This window comes from Halyomorpha halys, unplaced genomic scaffold (genome assembly GCF_000696795.3).
Source record: "Halyomorpha halys isolate HHAL.00 unplaced genomic scaffold, Hhal_1.1 Scaffold485.1, whole genome shotgun sequence".
NCBI lineage: Eukaryota > Metazoa > Arthropoda > Insecta > Hemiptera > Pentatomidae > Halyomorpha > Halyomorpha halys.
Genome location: NW_027114369.1, coordinates 466,749 through 490,172, shown reverse-complemented (window position 1 = coordinate 490,172; position 23,424 = coordinate 466,749). Strand labels below are relative to the sequence as shown.

The 23,424-nt window shown below is 29.7% G+C and overlaps 2 protein-coding genes across 3 annotated transcripts in view; one reads left to right on the top strand and one right to left on the bottom strand.

The window, feature by feature from the left end:
- Positions 1–21,168, bottom strand: part of LOC106683453 (serine/arginine repetitive matrix protein 1) — an 89,145-nt gene extending 67,977 nt beyond the window's left edge. The window contains exons 1-2 of one of the 2 annotated variants that reach the window (XM_014424939.2): positions 21,036–21,168; positions 11,511–11,586 (exon numbers count right to left, since the gene is read on the bottom strand). In XM_014424939.2, the coding sequence (XP_014280425.1) occupies positions 11,511–11,586; positions 21,036–21,055 (96 nt within the window). In that variant the 5' untranslated portion in view covers positions 21,056–21,168. Of the gene's footprint in view, positions 1–11,510; positions 11,587–13,898; positions 14,638–21,035 lie in introns of those variants that run through there. The other variant, XM_014424938.3, reaches the window with a different exon arrangement.
- Positions 21,169–21,177: 9 nt separating this feature from the next.
- The window catches only part of LOC106683454 (protein DPCD), a 3,379-nt gene continuing 1,132 nt past the window's right edge, over positions 21,178–23,424 (top strand). The window contains exons 1-3 of the mRNA XM_014424940.3: positions 21,178–21,311; positions 21,428–21,630; positions 21,804–22,040. Coding sequence (XP_014280426.1) covers positions 21,257–21,311; positions 21,428–21,630; positions 21,804–22,040 — 495 coding nt within the window. The 5' untranslated portion in view covers positions 21,178–21,256. The remainder of the gene's footprint in view (positions 21,312–21,427; positions 21,631–21,803; positions 22,041–23,424) is intronic.

Here is a 23,424-nt window from a genome sequence, read left to right as displayed (position 1 = left end):
TTCAGTCAGTGAATTTTAGTTGATAGAAGATTTAAACTATTCATTTTATCAAATCACAATGATATTATTTCATATATATATATATATTTTTTTTTAAACAGTCTCAAATGACTTTTCATCTCTTGGTGTAACAACATAAGGTCAATACCACAGAATTTGACAGTTGTGTCATCATTCTTCCGGACCAATGATATGATTGCTCTTTATTGTTACACCAAGCGATGAAAAATACTTTCTCACTTCAACCCTAATTCGTCTTCTATGAGAATGATTGTCTTTACTACGTGATAGCACTTAATACGAATGACTTCTAAAAGTTATATTCTTCTAAATCAAAATCCTTTTTAATTTAATAATTATAGGAATTAACAAAAAAAAATACACTATTACTATAGTATTTGAATTAATTGAATTTTTCACTGTAAAGCATACGGTAAGGGTATTCATGATATTGTGTTAAATGTAAAATGTTTTACCATGTTAAATGATATAAGTATAGCAGTGTGAGCAGCCCTATTTGAAGTCATGTTAAATGATAAATGCATGAGAGCTCCTAGCGGATTTTCTGAGCAACTTAGTAACCTTTTCTTCCAAAACTTCATGTTATTGTTTACTTCTAAGTTTTGATTACAGTAATTTATTAAAAAATGCCTAAAATAAGTGAGAAGTAGAAGAGTAAAAATTTGGCAAATGATTGTATTTTTTAAAAAAGTCCAAAACACAAGACAAAAGAAAAATAAACAGTAAGTAACCTAAAACGACAACAATTAAAACGGTGACAAGCTCAGCTGGTCTGTTTCGTGACGTCATTCTCCATTTAACAGACCTAGTAACAGACTCTCACTCACGTTACATGTTACATAGTTTTAACATGGTAAAAGAAGGAAATATTTCTCCATTTAACATACGTTTCTCCATTTAACACGCATTAACATGTTAAACTAAGATCATCAATACTCCTAGTATCGTTAAATTTTTTCCATATGTGAGAGTTCTTTGAAATAGACACCAATGGTATTTATATATATTGGTGAAAGGTTGGCTGAAATTATTTGTATCAACGATCCCTCAGACTCATCTGAAGGGGAAGAAGTCACCGCCTATCATTTTCCGCTGATGGAAATTCGACAATCTCCGCCACTAACCCCAAATGGCTGACTGATGGAACATCAAATGGGAAAACGATAACCGTTGGGAGTGATGAATCCCTTTCGATAGGGTCACCGACCTTCGGTAAGTAGGCCTAAGGAACGGAGCCAAAGGGTTCTCTTTATCTCCGATAGCTGTCGTATTCTTATCTCTTCGACCTGAGAACCTAGTGTTATTCGATTGTTTCTTGTTTTAGTCGATCATTTACTGATTCTTACATTATTTCTTTGTTCTGTTCCAGAATCGATTATATCCACATAATACGGATATACCGTTGTCATCAGTATGTCAATACTTAATTACAAGATCCCCAGATGGAAGAGAGTGAGTTACTGTTGCATTATACGACAGGAGAATATCTACTGATATTTTGAATTAGAAATAAGAAATAGCATATATTGTGTTGAAATTGGTAAAATATGCTATTTTGCCGATTTAAAAACATCTTGCATATCCATTTTTCAACCCGACTAGACAATAAAATCAATGCCACAGAATTTGACGATTGCGTCATCCTTCTTCCGGACCAGCGATATGAGATTATTCTTTAAAATAATCCTACTGAGAGTGGCTGCTGCTAATTCCAATTTCTGCAAAAATTGTGCCCGACCATTTGCAAACAGAGCTCAGAGAAAATGTCCCTGGAGCACATATTAATAGACGGCTCGTAGTATAAAACAATATGGCCTGATACGAGCTACATGAAAACCAAGAAGCTCCAAGATACTGAAAATAGTGTTCAATTGTTGAAGAAGACTAGTTTATAACAAGTGATCTCTACAAAAAATAAATAGTACGATGTCAGAGATCCAGCAAAAACTAAATCAAATAAGTAAATTGTAACTAAAGTAAATACAATTTGAACAAAAAAAGGTGAAAAGCGACCGAATAGTAAATAGTGAAGATGTACAGATATGACTTTGTTTTGATAATAACAAGAAGTAAAAATAAAAAATAAAAAAAAAAAACTACTGATTAAGAATTCTAAATTCGGCCTCCGAATATAAAAATACCTCAGATCTGTACGAGAGAAGATAGAGGAAAGTAAAAGATTACCACCCAAACCGAGATATCTGATATGGGGACCCCCCGGAACTGGACACTTGATACCCCGTCCTTCCCCTGATGGAGATATCCTCCTTTTGGTGATCTCGAAGACCTGCTACACATTTGTTCGACCCATCCAAAAGGTTGATATCAAAGCAGAACTTACCGGCCCTATATTCTAAAATTATATAGAAAATAACAAGACAAAATGTATACAGATTCAACGTTAAAAGTCATAAAATTCTAACGAATTTGTAATTTTTTATTTATTTATTCGGCACAAAGCTGACAATTTAGAAATAGAGGCATTCCAAGGTCAATTCAACACATTTTTGGACTTAGCTCAGATTTAATTAAAATTAAGTTAATTATGTTTTTCGCCAATATTTTTAATTCAATGTGAAGACTAAGTAATATGCGTTTATTTTCAAAACTATATTAAAACGGTTGATGAAAACTGTTCAATGGAACCTTGTGAAAAGCAATGCCAAAATCTCTTGATATATTTTCTGGCTTACTAAATAAACCATCATTCACGTCTGGGTTATATTTATTTTTTAATATTTGAAAACTTTAATATTGCCATTTCTGTAATAAATAATATTAAAAAAATAGTTCAATTTATGAGAGAGAAATTTTAAAATATGTACGTATTAAGATAAAAGAAATTAAAACTTTAAATTAGGTTTTGAGAAATGTCTTTATAGTGCCCTATATAGACCTATATAGTGCTGTATATCATATGACAAGGCATGGAATGTACTGTAAAATGACAACATACCATATCTCTAGCTAAATTGTGAAGAAAGGGGTGTTAATATATATAACTTTTAAATTAATATCAGGAGAATCAGATTAATACGTAGGTACAAATAAATAAGTTTTGTTTATTTGTGTATTTTTGCTGATCACCTACTATCGTATATAGAGTTAAGTATCTTTCCAATTTTGTTTATAATTATTTTTAAGTTTCTCTGCATTAAGGTTGTTAACTTGTTTTGTTTTTTTCAGCCCTGATGAAGACCTGAAATTTAGATCGAAACGTCGACACAAATAAATATATTTTGTTTATTTGTGTATTTTTGTTGACCGCACCCTTGACTATCTTCTCATACTAAATTATGAAGCTCTTATAGCCCATTTATGAGACCTTTATAAGTGTAATTAAAAAAAATGGCTAACATATCTCAGTAAAATTTCACAATTTTCCAACAAAGGGCCGAATCTTAAGGAAATCCTATATGATAAGGGCCTAAATGTGTTGAATTGACATGGAATTTCCCAACAGTCTAATAAGGTTTTTAATAGTTAAATAAAATAATAGAACATAACAAGTCCCAAATGAGTAAAATTGGGCGTAGTTTATTGGTTGTAATCTCATACCAGACCGTCTGTAGCCGAGGGAGTTAAGGCATCTACCTTAGCAACCTCGTTACTAAAGCGGCCTGCGCGGAGGGGGAGGAGGGAGTCGACTTTTATTTCGTAATGGTCCCACAGAATGAAAACTCCTCCCCCCCTCCCAACCATGGTTAGAATAGGGTGGTAACCTGAAAATAACCCCCTCCCCCGTATATTGGAACACCTAGCATGAGGTAATAAAAAAGGTTGCTATCGCAAGACAACTGGCAGTTGTCAGTGCAAAGCCAAAGTTGCTATCTGCAAATTTTGCTACCTCTAAATTTTTCTTTTCTCTTCATAATGCCAACTGCTGAATACTTGACGTCAATAATTAAAAATACTAACTGATTTATTCTAAAATTAGATAACAGGTGCTAGGTAAGAATCTGCAACCATGGTTCTAACACAATTCTCTCAGAAAATATCCGAAATACGGATTGTAGAAAAGATATGTCATCACCTATCTCCTTGTACTTCCACAAAGCCCTAAACAAATCAATAAATATTAATATACTATTAAATTTCATCAAAATAACGAAATCGTATTTTAAAAAAAAATCACTTCTATCCTAAAAATAATTCTATCTATTTCAAAGATTGATATAATCTATTTGTTTTAAGCCAAGCCAGTTTCAAATTATTACTGTAAATGCTTAGATTAACCATCAAAGCAATCAAAACATAGATATAGGATATAGGAATAAAGCAGCATCACAAAGCCGGGGCGGTGGGTACCACTCATAGCCTGATAGATGAGGCGCCATATGGTTCACCTATCCTCATCTTTCCCATGGCCACCTACACCTATCCCCATTATACATGTAATAATTATAGCTTCGGCTCTCTCCGTAAATCGTAAAGGGATTCTACATTGGGATATGCCACCACTTGTTTTTATCCAGTCATTTCGAGTTAGATTAATATATTACTTTTAATATGGAGTACATGTTTTAGTGAAACGCAGTTCTACATGATTAATTATTATATAAAATGAATCAATTTCATGTGACTAATCTAGGTGAACAAAAGACATATCCATATTTCTAGTAATGGATGATTAACATAATTTATTTAAAACCATCTCTAACTTTTCGATTCCAAAAATGTTTTATTCTGGGTCATTTCATACAAAAAGTCCGTTTTATTATTTTAGAGATTCGAAGTGAGATTAGTGGAATTTTGTTGTTTACTAGATTGATGATTACAGATTATAATGATCCATTATTAATCCTCTATTTTTCAATATTTACTATCATTTTTACTGCACATTGTTTAGTATCCCATCAAATTTGACCATGAAAGCAGGCGATTTTCGCGTAATGTTTTGTTTTATGATTTTAAACAAGGACACTCTGGAGCCCAAACTGCAAGAAAACTACCACGGCTTTTTGGAAAGGATATTGTTAAGAACGCACCATTTGCCGGTGGTTTGAAAGATATTTGCATATCCAATCAAAAGGAAGACCTCCACCAGCAATTTACGACGATGAACTTAGCTTTCTGCGAAAGAAAACCCTTGCCAAAGAGTTAAAGCATTTGCAGCACCACTGAATACAAGTTTAGTGACAGTTTCTTGACACTAATGACAATGGGTAAATTAAAAAACGAGGGTCAATGGGTATCAAATGAACTTAATGAGCGGCAGCAGTTGAAGCGATATGAGACAATGTGTTTCACTGCTTATTTGAAAAAAGGCTTTTCTCGAAAGGATAATCACGTGTGATGTAAGTGTGTTGTGTATGACAACAAGCGACCATCAGGCCAGTGGTTAACTATCGACGAAAGAACGGGGCACATGGTAAAACCAATTTGTATCCAAAATATTGATTTCTTTGTGGTGGTCAGTGGCAGGAATAATTTATTTCTCCTTTTTAACCAGAGATGAATCTATCATATTCAACTCGTACTGCAGTGATATTGACATAATGTATCAAAAACTTGTCTAAAAACAACCTGCAAACAGATCTCAGATTTTACGACAGTGACAAAACTAAATTTGTTGTGTAACGAAGTCCTTCCAACACCCACCTTATCCGCCAAACTTATCTCCAACAGATTTCCATCTGTTCAAAAATTTGAACAGCTTCCTTAAAAGAAATTTTTTTTAAACGATTCTAAGGTCAAACCGTATTTTCTGACTTAATTTTTTTACAAAACCCTTAATGTTTCAATTCTGGGATTGAATAGTTGATAGCACTTCAAGAAACTGGGGGTAAATATTTTGAATAAATTTTTTTTGATTTCATAAAGTTGCTTTACGAAATAAACTTTCCTTAGAAAACTGGCATTTCATATGAAATTTTTTTTTTTAATTCAAAACTTTATTTATTGATAGATATTACAATCTGCCACAACGTTGTTGAGTAATAGGTAATAGTGATGACTGATCACATTCATACTTAAATAAAATAAAATAAATAACTGAAAAAAGCACATAAAAATAAATAAACTCTCTAAAAAGAGAGAGGAAATTATATTTTAAAAAGTATAAGACTTTTTATTTAGTATGTTTAAATTTTGAAAAACTAACTCGTCCAAGATTGTAGAAAAATCGATTTGCAGAGACCGAAAGATCGCTCCACATTCACAGACAGATGTAGTAGGTAGGTGCATATCGTACTAGCATGGCATATTATATTATTTTCTGCTTTCCTCAAAATATATGAGAACTATCTTTTTGTAATTTTATCTACTAATTTATCTGTTTTCCTAATTTGTAACATAAGTTACAATAAACAAAAAATACCAAGTGAATATGGAAATACGGACTAAAATATTTAAAATAAACTGGAAAATAAGGACTAAAATATGAACTTACAAGAAAAATATGAGAAAACAAAGAAAAATCCCAACCCTACTTATGTCAAACATTCTACATTTTAGCAAAATAATGATAGAAATATTAATTCTACTAAAATTTATATTCTGCTGTTAAACATTAATTCAATGCTACGAGTACATTGTTATAGAATCAAAATAGAAAACACCAAGAACGGTACGTAGTACGTCTAAATTACCGCTCTTATTTTCGCAAATGTGTTTTCAAACCGAGAAAAATATTTTACCTCTCATCATCTTCAATCAAATATCAAATCCTTCATCAGTTTATATTTATCTATTTTTCATTACTTATAAAAATTTGAACTGGTCAATTATTTTAAACCAACAAAATTAAAGGTAGATTTTTCGAAAATTCGGCATTTAAGACCTATCAAACTAATTAAATGTGGATAAGAACTATCTGATATTAAAAACCATTTAATTGTACAAATGGTATAAACGGTAAGTTGGCCTTTGGACCAGCGTGTGACGCCGCACTCATACAGGAAGACATGACACCTCACAACATATATTTCAGTAGAGATATCCCCTGCCGAATTGCTCACTTCTGGGTATCTATTATCATTAAGGGATCATAAATAGACCCCGAGATATAAAAAAAACCCAAGCCGACGTCCAGCTTTCACATGGCTAATTGATTGAGGTTGCACCTGTGGAGGGCCGTTAATCAAACTTCGGGGGGCAACAATGTTTCTACAACTAATTGCGTCCGTATTTAGCATATTTTCAACGGTTTCCACTTTTATTTAAACTTCGGTTACAATTTAGAAATAAGATTTAAGAATGCGAATATGAAATAGTTCTATTAAGCGAAAATTTATCCATTGTAGCTCTAGTTTTACACTATCTGACACATCCCATTTTTTTTCAATTACCAGAAACAATTTACATTTTCCTAATTTTTTCTTTTGAGTTATGCCTGTTCACATTTTTGTCAAGTCATAACTTTTTTAGATGAGCTAATTATAGCTTTATTCGTTACCCACTCGGGGTTCTAGACAACTTTTCGAATTTCTTCGATACTAAAATCAATTATTATACTGTCCGATCTGTAAGTTTTTTAAATTACTATATATTTTTTTAAGCCAATAGATTTTTTGGAACTTTTCAGATTTCTTCAATATTAATGTCTATTATTATATTATCAGGTGCGTAGTTTTTTTTTTATCAAATTTCTGAAGTGAACCTTTTCTAAGCGTGGTTGAACACATTGGCTTGGATCAGATGAAAGGTTAACATCCCCCCTTCTCAATGAATAAGTCCTACATGGTTGAAATTATTAATGGTGATTCCCCTTAAGCTATAGGTGTGGAATTTGGCTGTATTTAAAAAAATTCGTACTATATGTAGTTTATAAAAAAGCTTTAAAAAATTAGAATAATTCTAAAACTATAAATCGCCTGGAACATCAAGCCAACTTACTTAAAATATAATTAAATTCCTGTTGCATGGAAATGGGTTATCTTAATATATAAAAGAACATATACCACTCACTAAATACTAATCAATGTATCTCAAAAACAATACAGGCTATGAAGCTGAAATTATTAATGGCGGTTCTGCCTATGAACTGTATATGTCCAATATGGATGGATTAAAATTCGGACTCTAGTTGTCACCAGATTAAAGGTGTTAATAAATAATTTTATTTTTTCATCATTATTCATTATCAATCAGCATAACTCATGTGGAATGTCCAAAAACGGTTTTCATCCATTTAAATTCATCTATTTAAAAAAATGTCAATAGATTTCACAGGTTTTTATTTATGTTTTTAATTTTTAGTTATTACTTAATAATTTCCATTGAATGATAAGAGAGATGGAGAAAAAGAACAGTACAGAAAGAGTGCAGGCCTTTAGGGAATAATTAATTTATTTTTATACATTTCATCACGCTTATTGAATAGAAAATTCAATTTTTTTTTTACTTATTTATTGAAATATACAAATGTACAAAAAAATACAATAAGTAAATTTTCAGAACACTTGATAATTGGCCATCTTCTTTTCAGACATGTTGGAGGATTATCAGGGATTGTTAAGGTGAGAGATTAAGAACAAATGGATTAGGATGGGTAAGGAGTTTGGAATGAAAGGACGCATATCTATTTCGGGTCAAATCTGCAACAAAAGGGATGTTGAGAACTTTGTGTGAGTTTATTTGTGATGTAATAAGGAGCATCAAGGATTTTATGGAGGATTTTGGATGTAAGGATTGGATATAGGAGGAATTGGATGGTTTGGTGAAGCCCCACAGCTCAATTCTGTATGTCCAAATTGTTCTGATTATCATACGCTAGTATATAATATTTTTTTGTAGCAAATGTGAAGTTTAGAGTGTTTGTCAAGTAGATGTAGCAGTAATCGAAATGTACGAGCAGTTGTTTATTGTTAAAGTTCAAGTTAAAATTGAACAATGACTAAGGTCAGCCTACAACCAGATCAGGTACTACCATTGATGTCGTATTTACACTTACATTGGGAGAAGATAGTTGACCCTATGAAGTATATTGTAGAAAGATGGACTGGGCGGCGGTCAATAAATATATTTTTTACTATTTTGGTACCTGTTTATTGACCGCCACCACCCGGACAGGACTATCTTAATACAATTAGAAGGTTTACAGTTTAACTTACTCGAATAATACTTCAGCTATCATAAACCAACAAATTCTTTCTTCTATGAAATAATGGTTTATACTTATACTTAATACATAATTTATACTTATACTTAAAAAATACTTCTTTGAGTATGAATTAATGGAAATTGATAAATACAAGAGATATTTTATTTCATTATGAGAGATTTTCCTCAATCGAATTCTATTTTGTAAAGCTGAAATAATATAGAGTTGAAATAGTTTTTAAATTTAATTAGAAAAAAAAATAAAATTTCTAAAAATTATTTTTATTTAGGCGGACAAATATTTCTTTTATGTGAAAACTTTGTTAAATCTGTCGATATATCATGGTTCTGTCCTCTCCAGGCATGATTTTTCCAAACATAATTTTGTAAAAAGACTTTTCTAGTAAAATAAAAAATGCTAAAACCAGTTCTAGCATAAGTCAGGTCATAATGGTCCTCATTGACAGAACAGACAAGATACAATATTAAGATGAAAATGTCAGATTCCATAGCATTGCTGCCACGGGAATGTCTTTATTTGTTTTTTCAAAATTTAATGGTCTAAGGTTTATTTTTCTGTTTTCCTGTTTTACTTCATTGCTATTTTTTCATAAGATTCTCAGCTGTCCAAAACACCAAATAAACTCTCAATTAAGTCAATCTGGAATGTTTGATGAATGTGACCATCAGATGTAAGTGAATGCTAAAAACAACTAGCATCAAACTCCAGGTCTTGTTAAACTGAGCATTCAACCAATTTTTTTCTTATTGCTCAATGTCAGTAAAATGTGTGAGGAAGTTTCTATTTATACATACACTTTTCAAAAAGCGTTTCAACAAATTTGTAATGTAATTGAAATAAAAAAGTAACATATAAGAACATTAAAACACATAAAAAATATTATTATAAAACTAATACATTAAAAAAAAAGTAATAAAAATATATTTATTAATAATAAATGTAAGAAAATCTAACGACAATTTGCATACAGAAATTTTTAAGATGTATATTGGTCTAATCAGTTGGTTTAAACTAAAACATTAATTGGAGCCACACCCTTTGCCCACCATTACGATACATATTTTGTTAATTTTTAATACTTATTGATACATTAAGGCTTATTAAACGTTTTGCAAAAACAAGATTCCCTATTCTTTCCGGAACTTATCACCTATTCAGAAAAATACAGGACAATTTAGGTATGACCTTGTACCTTTGTACGAAAATATCTTTATTAAGTATTTTTTGAAATCTGCCAGAAATAAATTTACACTTTCACCCAAATAATTTAATAAGTAATTTAATAATAATAACTTAATAAGTATATCACATATTCAGGAATTTATTATTCCATAATTTTTTTTAATTATTCTTTTTATTTATTTAATAAATAAAATAAAATAATATTAACTTGTTATATTTATTTAATATCACATTGTTGTTTTTACTTTATTATAATCACTTATATTATTAGCTGATAAGAACATTTATTATTGGAGGAATTATTTTTATTACTATTATAAGAATTTAAATTAAAGAAAAAAAAATCACTAAAAAACTAAAAATGAGTTTGAGAGAAAATGTCTTCAGTTTCATGGCTGTGTAATCTTGAGTCCAATAAGCCATGTCACTGATAATACTAGTCCGATGATTTAGATGGTTTTTGTTTCATCTTGCTGAGAATTCATTTGTCTTTGAAATAAGCAGCTGTAATGTTCCAGAAGATGCATAGTTTTCTACTTATTATTATTCTATTTATACGAAAAACTATAATTTTTTTATAGCTTATAGCTTTTATAAGCTATAAGAACAGGATAGAAGAATATAATAAGTTATTCAAACCAAGCCTAATTGCACATCTACAGCATAAGAACAACCATAACAACGTTATGCTTCATAGACACTGTTAGCAATTATTAAGGTCTTGTACCTATGCAAGCTATTCATATTACGGTTACTGCTCCGTTCCTGTAGGTCAAAGCATGATGATATCCCAGCCTAAAGCCTTCTTCAATAAAAGATCTACCCAACACGAAAAGAATTTTCCTAATAATATTGGTTGTTTCTGAAATTTATGTGTTCAAACCAAATAGAGAAAAAAGTTAAGGGAACTATTATCATTATCCTGCAAAATACAGTTAATAATTAACTAAACCTCAACATTACTAAACGATACAAGTGCTCAGCTGCCACAAAACTGTATGTGTTAATAAGATGTATTGCATTCTCTCTGACAATCTCAATTTTAAATTTAGATTCCAGACCACTACTTCCTTATTGAAATAGGTAGTTACTTTTCACAAGAGATAGTAAATGGAAGAATGCTGCAGTTGAGACCAAATTCGTATAATTTGAATCATTAATTATTTTGGAGAAACAAAATCATTATCATAGTAACATTTATAGCAATATAATTACAATATAATCGAATAAGTTAGAAACTAACCTCTCTCAATGGTACTTTGAAAGCAATAAATCTTGTTCCAGGCACCTGGTTTCCAATAGGAGCATAAGGCAGCCAACTGAAACACAAGACAAATAATATAATTTTTGCAAATAACTTCAAAAACTAATTATAACAAATTTATTTAATCCATTCGTATTTTTAGTAATATCCACACACAATGTCTTACTTTAAGACAATTTTTACAACAATATATTGTATATATATTCTATACACAATTAGATTATATCAATACAAAACAAATCATAAAAAAAAACAGAAAACTTTAAATGTTTCAGATATGACAAGTAGCTCTTGTGAGAGGAATGGATGTTAACCATGTTCCAAAATTTAAAAAAATAATCATTACTTGGATATAATTCTCAAAATATTAACGTGGATTCATACAAAATGACCTGCTTAAACAAAAAAAACGCTTTCTTAATATGTACTAAATTAAAACCTTCAAATCTTCGGTTGATATAATGGAAGAAGAGAGTTCAATCCCTTAATAATTTTATTAACTGTGAAGCTACTCTTCTATAAAAATGGAAACTTTCAACCTTCTTATAAAAAATATATTTTATTTAGAACCAAATACAGGAAAATATTTTCTAATAAACTACTGCATGATTTAAAAAAATCTAACCTAGTTTATTGGAACAAAAAAGTATTGATAACATTAAGGATCATTTTGAAGCAAACAAGATTTTAATATTTATAAGTATTTAATCAAAACATTTATTTAATACTGAAAATAACATTCTTCATGTGTTTATTAAGCTAAAGAATTAAATATGGAAATATAACTTGACAGAAAAAAAAATCAGATTTTATAAAATATTAATATCATTTGAGATAAGTGGTATTCATACTAAGAGGATTGAAAAGACTTTCATCTTATTTATTAAACCCTACCTAACAGATATATCAGATTGCGGAATCACCATATTCCGTAATCACCAAGCAGTAATGATACATCCCATCCCAAAAAATCTTTATTTCATGTTGTATTATCTTTTACCCTATACTTTGTACAAGAAAACAAACTAAAAAACATCAAGCAAAATCCAACACTTAAAAAATTACAAGCAGAAAATTAAAAACAGAAGATACAAATTACATTTAAGATAGAGTAATATATAATTATTCATAACAAGCAAGAATAGAAAAGTTAAAGAAATACACCAAAATTTTAAGTTTTATTATGTGAACTGCCACTTTTGGGTACGGCTATATTATAAGTAAATGTAATAATAATTCAACAATTAGTAAATAAGTTATATATTAATGATTATTAATATAAGAATAACTTTGACTTTGATGTATTGGCAAATTCTCTGACAAGGATGATGAATATCCATTCTGAGACTAACTATGAACAAGGTTTCAAACTTAAGTCGTATAGTATCCACCCATCAAAATTGAGACTATGATAATCAAGCATGTTGGGACAGTGGACCCAACTGCTCTGTATGAAACAAAGCAGATTCAATTTCAAGAAATAAATCTTGATACTCCTACTTGAACACCAGTCACCAGGTTGCCATGGTAATGCAAAAAGGACCACTACATCCACTTACCGTACAAGTTCTTCCCACCATTAAGTAACAGTACCACCATACTTACGGTGTATGATTGATCATCTTAAAGATATTAGACTATTTCATAAATATTTCCAATATTTATATTATTGGCATATTATCCAATATTATATCAGTACTAAAACAACATTTTCGGTTATTTCTCAAATCATTATCCATATCTCAAAATTTACTCTACAATCTTAAGGAATGAAGTTTTATGATAACTGTTGTTTTATGCTTTTATTTCTAGTTTCAATTTTGTTCCAGATTAGTTTGATTGTTAGTAGAAAAAAAAACAACAAAAAACTTAGATATAGCTGATCCAAAACCACGTTGAGTAATAATGGGCTGACACTTCTTTAGCATTTAGTATATTTCTTACATCTCACCAATTAATACGCTTAAACTTAAAATGGGCAACAAATTTTAGCAGAGCAATGATATTTCAGCATCAATCAAGAAAAGGTGACTAAATTGGCTAGAAAGGTGAGTTATAGTAATAGTTAAGTACCTCTCACAAAATGGTTAGAAGCCTGTTAATGTTAATTGCGAGTAACAAATTAAACTCTAAGACTTATAACAGCAATAGTAGAAGTTACAAGAACGACAACAAGAACAAAAAAATGAAAATGCCAAGCCCACTGAATAAACTATGAAAAATTATTTAAACATTTGTTGAGCTAATCAATCAAATAAAGGCTCAAAGATTATTCATTTGTAATGATAAAGTGTAAATCACACAAAACTGATTCACTTAGATAATTATTTTTTTAAAGAAAAATGCTTCAAAACAACATAAACTTACGATTTAAGTACTTTTTCGATTGAAGGCATTTCTACTGCTTGATGTCTACAAAATATGTCCTCAGATAACCCTACTTCGAATAAGTTATTTATTTAGATATTCACTTCCTTAGCTTTAATGGTGAGAATATAACATAAATTCAACAACAATAATGAAATTCAACAATAAATTAGGAACACCGAATACTTTAAAAAATATAAATTATTTTATAACATAACCTATCTAAAAACAACTTTTCACCCAGATGAAGCTATAAATTACAGTTTAGTACAACAGCTGAAGAGTTAAAACATGGATTGTTAGGTAAACACCCCAAATCGACTAATATAGTTCATAGTTCATTTTAGTAAGTCAAATATAAAATAAATCAGAAGACTGATTGATTCTTGAACATTAAACAAAAGAAAACACTTTCATGAAGTTTACACTGAACAAGAAGACTGATTGATTCTTGAATATTAAACAGAAGCAAACACTTTCGTGAAGTTTACACTGAACTATGTTTATGTTCTGTTTTTTTTTTTACAAGGGGTGGGGTTACAGTATGCCATATAAATTATTGGAACTTAAAAATACCTTAAATTTACATCTTAAGTCAAAACATACCTAAGATATTAAACAAACCATTTTTTTCTGATTGGAAGGAAATTAGACAAGTGTACTCAGTTTGTAAATCAGAACTTTTTTTTTTAAGTGGATAAGGTCATATTAGAATTTTCGGCAATCGACTTATGCATTGAGAATATACTTCTTCAGCTAATAAATAAATAAACAACACAGAAAAGAACAAGTGGAGTATTCGTAATAATTAAATTTTACTTCTTGTTTTAGTTTTTATAATTAAAAAAAAAAATTAAATCATTTATTCACCATGAAAACTAGATAATTTATTTTCAAACTATCCTTCTCCAAGAAACATAAATCATGATCGATAAATTTCATCATGTTATGATATATATTTAGAAAAATAAATATTAGATCAATAGAAACCTTAGGGTTGATGCTATTCTTAGGACTAAGAGGCTACACAGAAGAACATTATAAGTTACAAAAATAGTAAATGTCACTTTACAATTATTTAATACAAAGGTTACAAAAAGAAAAAAATTACTAGCAGTTTTGCAAACTGATTTTGAAGAAAGCTTCAGTGTTGGATAACCCATACCAATTCATTTATTTTTTTAAAAAGAGAGATTTCCTTTTTTAAAGTTATTCAATATTTTGGTTTATTAGTTTATTTATTATCTCATTAGATCTGGATAATTAAGAAATGGATAATGGAGAAATAATGAATTGGGTGACAATATTGTTAAAAAAGATACTACTATGAGAGTCATTATATAGGATATGGTGAAATACATATCAAATGAACAAAACAATAATAATGAAAGAGATATAAAAAATATATTGGAAACAAAAAATTACAAAATTTTTATTGTAAATTTCAGAGTAAAAAAAACAAAACATAATGCTTAATTATAAAATAGGTGAAAGTTAGAAAAAAATGTGGAGGGGAGCCAAGAAGAACTCATTAGAATTAAAACCATGAGGGATTAATTTTACACAATGTGGACAAAAATTTAATTAATTTTTGAAAATACTCAGGTATAACATAAAAATAAAATTTAGACATCAGATTCTCCGAATTTCATAACGCATTTAATTAAACAACAAATAGGGCAAAACCTTTTTAAAAGTACTAACACCATTTTATGAATGAAGGAATCATTATTTTTCAATTGTAAGATCTACCAACTTTATTTTAAAATTAATAGAAAAACAATTATGATAATTAAAAGAAAATAATAACCTGGTAAAAATAATAAAATTATTTTATTTAAAAATTGATAGTAATAAAATCATTTTCTGTAAAAAAAAATTGTAAGATACTTATCTTATAATACTAACAGTTAATACTTATTAACTGTAATAAATGCATTATTTATGTTAACTTGTAAAATTTCTTCTTATTTTTTTCCTAATGGCAAGCAAAATATTGGCCTGATTAACAAGAAAAATAAATAAAATTAAGGTATTTAATAGGAGCATTGGGGCTGTGCCACATCGTTAGAAACCCTACTTCATGCCACTTTTACTCCATTTATGTTCTATAAGTACCGATGACTTGGTAGAATTTGTAGGAAACATATATAGCTCCTTACATAGTTGTATTTTAAGAGGATAATAGTATACATTCATTTACCAAAATAGCAGAGGGGATAAATGAGTGGGTAACAACTTAAATAAACTTGAGAGTTTATTTGGTGTTTTGGACAGCTAAGAATCTTAATGATAATACCAATTAAAATAATACTAACACAAATTGAAATACACCAAGATGGAACTTGCAGTTAATACTCTTGGAAAGTAAGAAAAGATTAAATGCTAACTATAGAGTGGACACAAGGATCTCTTGTGTTGCAGCTAAGGGAAGTCAGAGGTGATTTGTAGCCAAGGAAGTTGAAGCAACACCTCAGCAACCTCAAGTTTACAGCATTTTCGGTTTAAAACAAGCACGGAGGGGTTGTATTTTATTGGTGGCAGCCCAACAGAATGAAAGCTTGACCCTCTCACTCTGGTTAGAATAGGGTGGTTACCTGTAGGATACTCCCCCCTCATCCTGTGTATCACAAATGACCAGGTAGGGAGTAAACAAATACATGAAGTCAGTAAAAACATTTACTGAATCACTGAAATTGACTAAACTAACTTTGACAGAGTTTTAAAGTTTCAATTTTTACCCATCCATTGAGTATATCTGTGGCTTGAAGCTATATGGGCCAACATCAAAATGTGATACTTTCTTTATAACCTCTAGTTTAAACATTTAACAATCATAGTATATATAACTCTTAAAAAATTTTTTTAGGAAATAGATCAGAAAATTTCTGATGCTCCTACAAAGCTAGGTAGAACGGAATGGCCCATAGAGAACTAAACCACAGTTAATGAATACTCTTTTATAAATATTATACGCAGAATAAACATTAAGTATATGTATAATAAACAATAAGTATATACAAATAGTACACATATATTAAATAATAAAACATTCATAGAGTATGTGCTCCCTCAATAAGTAAATTTATGAACCAAGTAAGTAAAAATTAAACTTACAGATCAAGCACAAACTCTACTTTGTAAGAAACTAATTATTACTGAAGCAGAGCTATGATTAATAATAAAATTACACTCTTTAAAAAACTATGTTTCCTATAATTAGCACTCAATAATTCAAAAGATAATGATCTAGTTAAAGAAAACCTTTTCATCACAGGGTTGTTATAGATTTTGAAATGTTAATTTGAAAATTGTTTCTTACAAAAGGATTTTTTTTTTTCAATGTAATTTTCTAACTGAAATTATTTTCATGTTATTTCTTCAATTTAGATTAAAAAAATTAATAAAAGTTGTCAGATTAGAAACAGAAATAAAGAAATATAAAAATAAAACTACTATGGTATACACAACATTAATTTCTTCAAAATCTTACCTTTTTAGGTAAGAATTGTTTCAGACCTGATGAGTTTTAATGAATATATATTTTATAGAATAGCTTGAATCTGAAAAAAAAAACTATTTTGAGAGACATAATATTCAAAAAAATAGCATACAAATGCAACAGAATGATTAAAAATGAGATATTCATCTTTGAAATTTGGGATATACATTTTTTTTTTTAAATTCAAACTAATGTTTGTTACAATGTAATAAAATATAATGAAATATGTCAGGTTGGAATAAAATAAAAGATCATCAAAACCTTTTGAGGATAGCAGGGAGCAACTAGAGTAAAAGAAGTAGTACCATAGGCTCAAAAATTGGAAATGAAATTTTGATGAAATATATAACTAAACTGAACATTTCATAACACAAACTTGCAATAACTACTAGGTTCGGTCACTGGTATTACTCTATACCCACATAGAAGAATTCATCAAGCCACATGAAATAACGATCGTTGAACCATAATTCAAAAAGACCATGTTCTGTTTAGTGCAAGAAACATGATGAGATGTGCGTGCCTACAGAGGTGCGAATATGTCCGGGATTGGACAGCCTGCCTGCTGGACTGTTCCAGCAAAGTGGTGAAAACCTCCTAGCACAACCTTTTCATCGACAAATGGCAGAGGAATTAATTATCCACCAAATGGTATGAAATGGCTATATGCCCTATATTAAAAAAAAATGTTCTAAATATCATGGAATTTCCCTACTTTCAACCACCTTGAACTTACATGATCTTCCCAAGGATACTGTTCAAGAGACTTTTACCCTTTGCTCAAAAGAAGGATTGAATCAGGATTTATACAAGGGAAGGTAATCACCGATCAGATGTTCTCTCCAAGAATCTTACCGGAGAAGACGAGAAAATTTGGAATCGACACCCACCACTTATTTTTATATTTTAAAGCTGCTTATAACAGTGTTTCAAGAGAGGAACTCTATGATGGAATGCTAAGTTATCTTCACAAAATATGATAAACATTAAAAAAAAAAAATAATTGACAAATGAAGAAATAAAAACTAGTCAAAAGCTTTTAGCAATAAAAGAATTAGAATAACCAAATTCTAAAATATTCCTCAGTAAAAAAAATTAGTAAATAAAATTTTATTAATTACCATTATTCAATCAGATATAATAGCCATTCGAGCTACTAGAACTTAAAAAAATCTCAAAAAAACATTCTAAAGCTATATATATTTTTTATTTTTTGTGAGTATCATGACGACTAACATTTGGATAGTAGAATCATATTGTAGATAAAGAACTGCTTTTTGCTAAGAAAAATATTAGATGCGCTCAGTTACAATTTTATGTCAACGACCACACAATACTACTCAGAAAAATAGTTACAGGTATAATGTGGTACCTATAATTTTGGTTTAACTATAAATTTAAAAGAGGTAGATTATCAATATAACTATTGAACTTAGGACTCACAAGTAGGCAGTTAGGTGATAACAGAAAATAAAAATCTTTTTATGTATCAAGAGCTGCCATTCTGTTCTAACAGAAATGGCAACTGCCATCAATGAAGTCTTCTACACTAGCAGGTCTCTAACCTACAAAAGTCAATTATCATCACTAGTTCAATAACTTGCAATTGTGTTCCACAAATTAATGCTGTAATATTGGAAATTTTGAAAATTATAAGAGAAATTTAAAAAAAAAAAACAACTACCACAGCTTTCCTTTGCAATAATTTAAAAATTAAAAAGCAGTGTCTTAGTTGATTTGTTTAGCTGACGACAACCAACTAAAAATCATTGATCATGCAGCAAAAGAATAATAGAAGAGGTTGGTAAAGCCTTCAACAATGGCACAGTGGAATAAGGTTTAAAGAAACAGCCAATAAAAACTACTGAAAGTAAGAACAGTAACAAGTTTAATACAAGCAGTAGAAGCTCAATAAAATTTGAAACCTTCTTTTACTGCCTAAGCATTGGCCAATATTGTGAATTCTGTCATGATTATCTGTTCATCAGACATTATCTATGTCAGAATAATGAATCTTGAACTATTACATCAAGTCCTGGTTAAATGACATAGTCACAGCTTACCATCATAAAATAAAATATCATAATACGAAAAATCACTTGAACTCCTAAATAGACTTTTTTTTTTTTTTTTTTCGGCCAAGACTCCCATTTGAGTCCTATACTGCCTAACCATGGTTGGGGGTCAAAGTTCTTCATTTTGTGGAACCGCCACGCAATGAAAAAAGTCAACGTCCCAGGCCGGATTCGAACCGGCACCGCCAATAGACATCAAATTGGTAAGACTGTGTCTTAACCATTGAGCTATGGGTGGCCCCTAAATAGACTTCTTCTTAAAAATCTAAAACTTTACTACTGGATTTAGAAAAGTATTTATGAAGTGCTAATCTAGCTATGGGGTAAATATGATCATAATAAAAATAATAAGTTAGAGGGAAACTGAGGAGTATGGAGTATGCTAATATAATAGTATGGATAGATGCACTTTAAATAGATCATGGTTTTTATTTTCTTCTTTGCAACGAATTTCTTTCAAAAATTCACCAGCAGGTACTCTATTATATGTGATCGGAGCCTTGCCAACAAAATGAATCCATGGCAGTTGAGGCCAAATAAATAACAGAACTGTCATTCCCTTCTTATTAGTTTCTAATATAACGCGAAAAGCACCATGAATATTCCAAAATTATGTATGATTACTAATGATATTTCTTCATCAAAAAGCTAGATAAAAAGAACAAATGAAACCCAAAAAGAGTTGTACCTATTAAGCCAGTAGCATTATTACATTTAGGTAATCTTATGTATATAGTTTACACTGCTGACTCACTAACTACTGGGAGAATTGGGAGTTTCTAGCTGTGAGGAATCCAGAATTTGCAAAGAACCTCTACTTCAACATTACCACAATTTGTCAACAATTCACAAGAATTTAACAATGTTTCCATACATCAATAAGCAAAGAATAACTATAAATCAATATTTTGGAACAAATATAATTTTTTTTTATAGTAATTACCTCTTTATAGGTTTTTTAAAACATTTCAAGATGATTTAAAATGTTACTTTCAATACTTAATTTCATAAACAAAGAATTATCTATGACTTAACCAGTGCAAAGTATTAAAAACTTCATTTAATTGAAAACACCAAAATGAAAAGTTAGGTAAAAAGTTAGAACAGTTAGTTGAATAAAATAAATAAATTACAATAAAACATCAAATATATAATGATATATTGTAATATTCATATATATATTTGAATAAAATAATAATTAGAAAAAATATTCAGCTATTGAATTAACTTTTCTAGCCAGCCAAATACAGTCAATGAATTGTGTAACTCATAAAAAGAAGCATCACACCACACCAGACAGATAACAAAATTATACTATAATTGCTGTTTGATAAAAACATTAATCCACTATAAAATCGTTTAATTAGATTACTTTTTGTGTTCATTGTTAATTTATTACAGTTTATAACTACTTGTAATAAAAATAAACAAATATGAATGCAAAACAGGTTATGTTTATTTCAAATGACGAACCTTTCATTAAAAAATACACATGTTTCTAAATAAAAAAAAAAAAAAACTCCAGCGATTTTCTATTTGCTGTTATTAATAAATAATTACCCTTCAGGAATTTTTCCCATTTCTAAGGAAAGTCACAAACCGCACTTATCCAAAAACTTCGCACGACTGTTCCCAAACAGCACATAAAATAAAATGGAGTCTGATACTTTAACCCGGCTTTTATCAACGGTCGCGAGGTAAACAATTTGATCAATAGTTACCAGTTGTTATTGAAGACAATATGTGAATTAATTTCTCGCACTCAAGTCTTAATATTTGTAATGGACTGGATCGCGAGAGTGCGCAACGCCGAAAAAACTTCACTAGTACAAGATGGTAAGCTTTAAAGTTTATAGACTTTAAACGCTTTTAAATGTATTTATATTTTTACAAATACAAATCTCAACATTTTTGTTGAGAACAATACTTGTATCTAATTTAACTTAATGCAGGAAAACGAAAAGTGCACTATAAATTTCAAGATGGAGAGGAAATGGCTGAAGAATACAATTTAGATACTAATGTTATTTTGAGGAGAGCTTGGAAAAGAGGAAATAATCTATCAAAAAAGAATCAATGGGAAATAGAAGTTGGAGACCCAGACCCTGATACATCATCATTAGACACAATAGGGCTAAAAGAAAATTGCAATACTGTATGTTAATATTCAGGTTTTACTTGAATATAATTTAACCAACTTCCAATTTCTTTATATTATTTAATAAGTATGAGAGAGATGATATTTTGTTATTAGCTAACAAGAATTTTGAATCCTGATATTTTAATTTAATTATTTTCATGGATAATTATTATTATTACTTCTTTTAGCCTTACGTAATAAAAAGAATAACTAGTACTGCACTGGAATGGCGTATAAGGAATTTATCATACCCGATTGAAGTATATTCTGTTTTGGCAGATCCTGATAGTAAATGTATTATTGTTAAAACTTCCAACAAAAAATATTACAAGAAAATTACGGTTCCTGAACTTGAAAGAGTTAATTTGGCTCCTGATCAAAAGAGAATTGAGTATACCTACAAGTTTGGTACACTTATAATAACAGTATGTATGATTAAAACAATTTTGTTACTTTAAATAAATAAACTGAACTTTAATAACATCAAAGACAAGTTGAGGTGTGGCCAGGAAAAAAAAAAAAAAAAACAGTATACATAAATATATTTCTGTAGCAACTATGAAGAATTTGATAAGTTTAGGGGGATAAGTGGGGTTGCTTGGTAAGGTGATTTGCTACTATTTCTTGCAGCCGGGTTCAAATCCATCTGTGGTGGATGATTATTTATTCAGTTAAATCAGTTGTAAGTCAACTCTATGGGTTTGGGAACTCTGCTGAGGCACACCCAGTCTCTATAAAGTGGGAACCATTAAATTGGGTAAAAAATATAATTATCAAGCGTAATTTTGAACAAATCGGAAATTATCATGATAACAAAGTCTCATAAAATGGTCTATGTGTATAGAGAAACGACAATTTGTACTAAACTGAAATTCCTTTTTATGTCATTGATTTTAAACATTTTTAACATTCCTACCAAAATGGTTAAAACTATCATATCTATGTACAATTGAGTGGTTTTTAATATTAGCAAAATTCTACCTTCTTTCAAATAGTCTGATAGGGCCTAATTGCTGTTTTCAAAATTCTTTCTTTAAATTCCTTTTAATTTTGTTTATTTGGAATTGTTAATTATTTCTCGTTAGCACTAAGAAATATAAATACAAAATATGAAATAATTTGATAATTAACGAAAGGAGAAAATAAATGTATTTGTGTTTCCATGGTTGTTATGATGGTCTGATTTTATTTTCCCTTACCTACATATGAAAGAGTAATATATATAAAGGGAGCATGGTAGCACCTTGGTAAGGCACAAAGTTACTAACCAAGGACCCAGGTTCAAATCTGGCTGGGCAGAAAATTGTTTTCTGTTACACTGTAGCTGTAGTCAACCCTGTGGGTTCTGGAGCCTTCCTGGTATACACCCAGCCTCATAGATTGGGTAAAAATCTGGTGGTTAAGCGTGATTCTGACCAAATCGCCTCCTTACACAACCGTTGGTCTAGTAGCAGTACTTCCTTACAAAGTACTGTACCTCTGAACCTTCATTGGTTGTAGCGGTTCACATTTCATGATGCTACTTCTCGCTTGTCTTTTTTCTGAAATTTTTTTTTTTCATATACATAAACTTTATATTAGAAATAAAAATGCATATTCAGCCTCTTTCATTATATATTTAAATTTTAATTATATATTTGCTACCTATATATATTTTTTATCACATATTATTGCTGCAGAATAATACGGTTTCTGGTTTCTTAAACGCTCTTAAGGAAATAGTATCAAATATTCATTTAATCCCAACAAAGTACTAAACCTCTGACCCTTCATGGGTTGTAGCGGTACAGATTTTTTTTTTAATATATA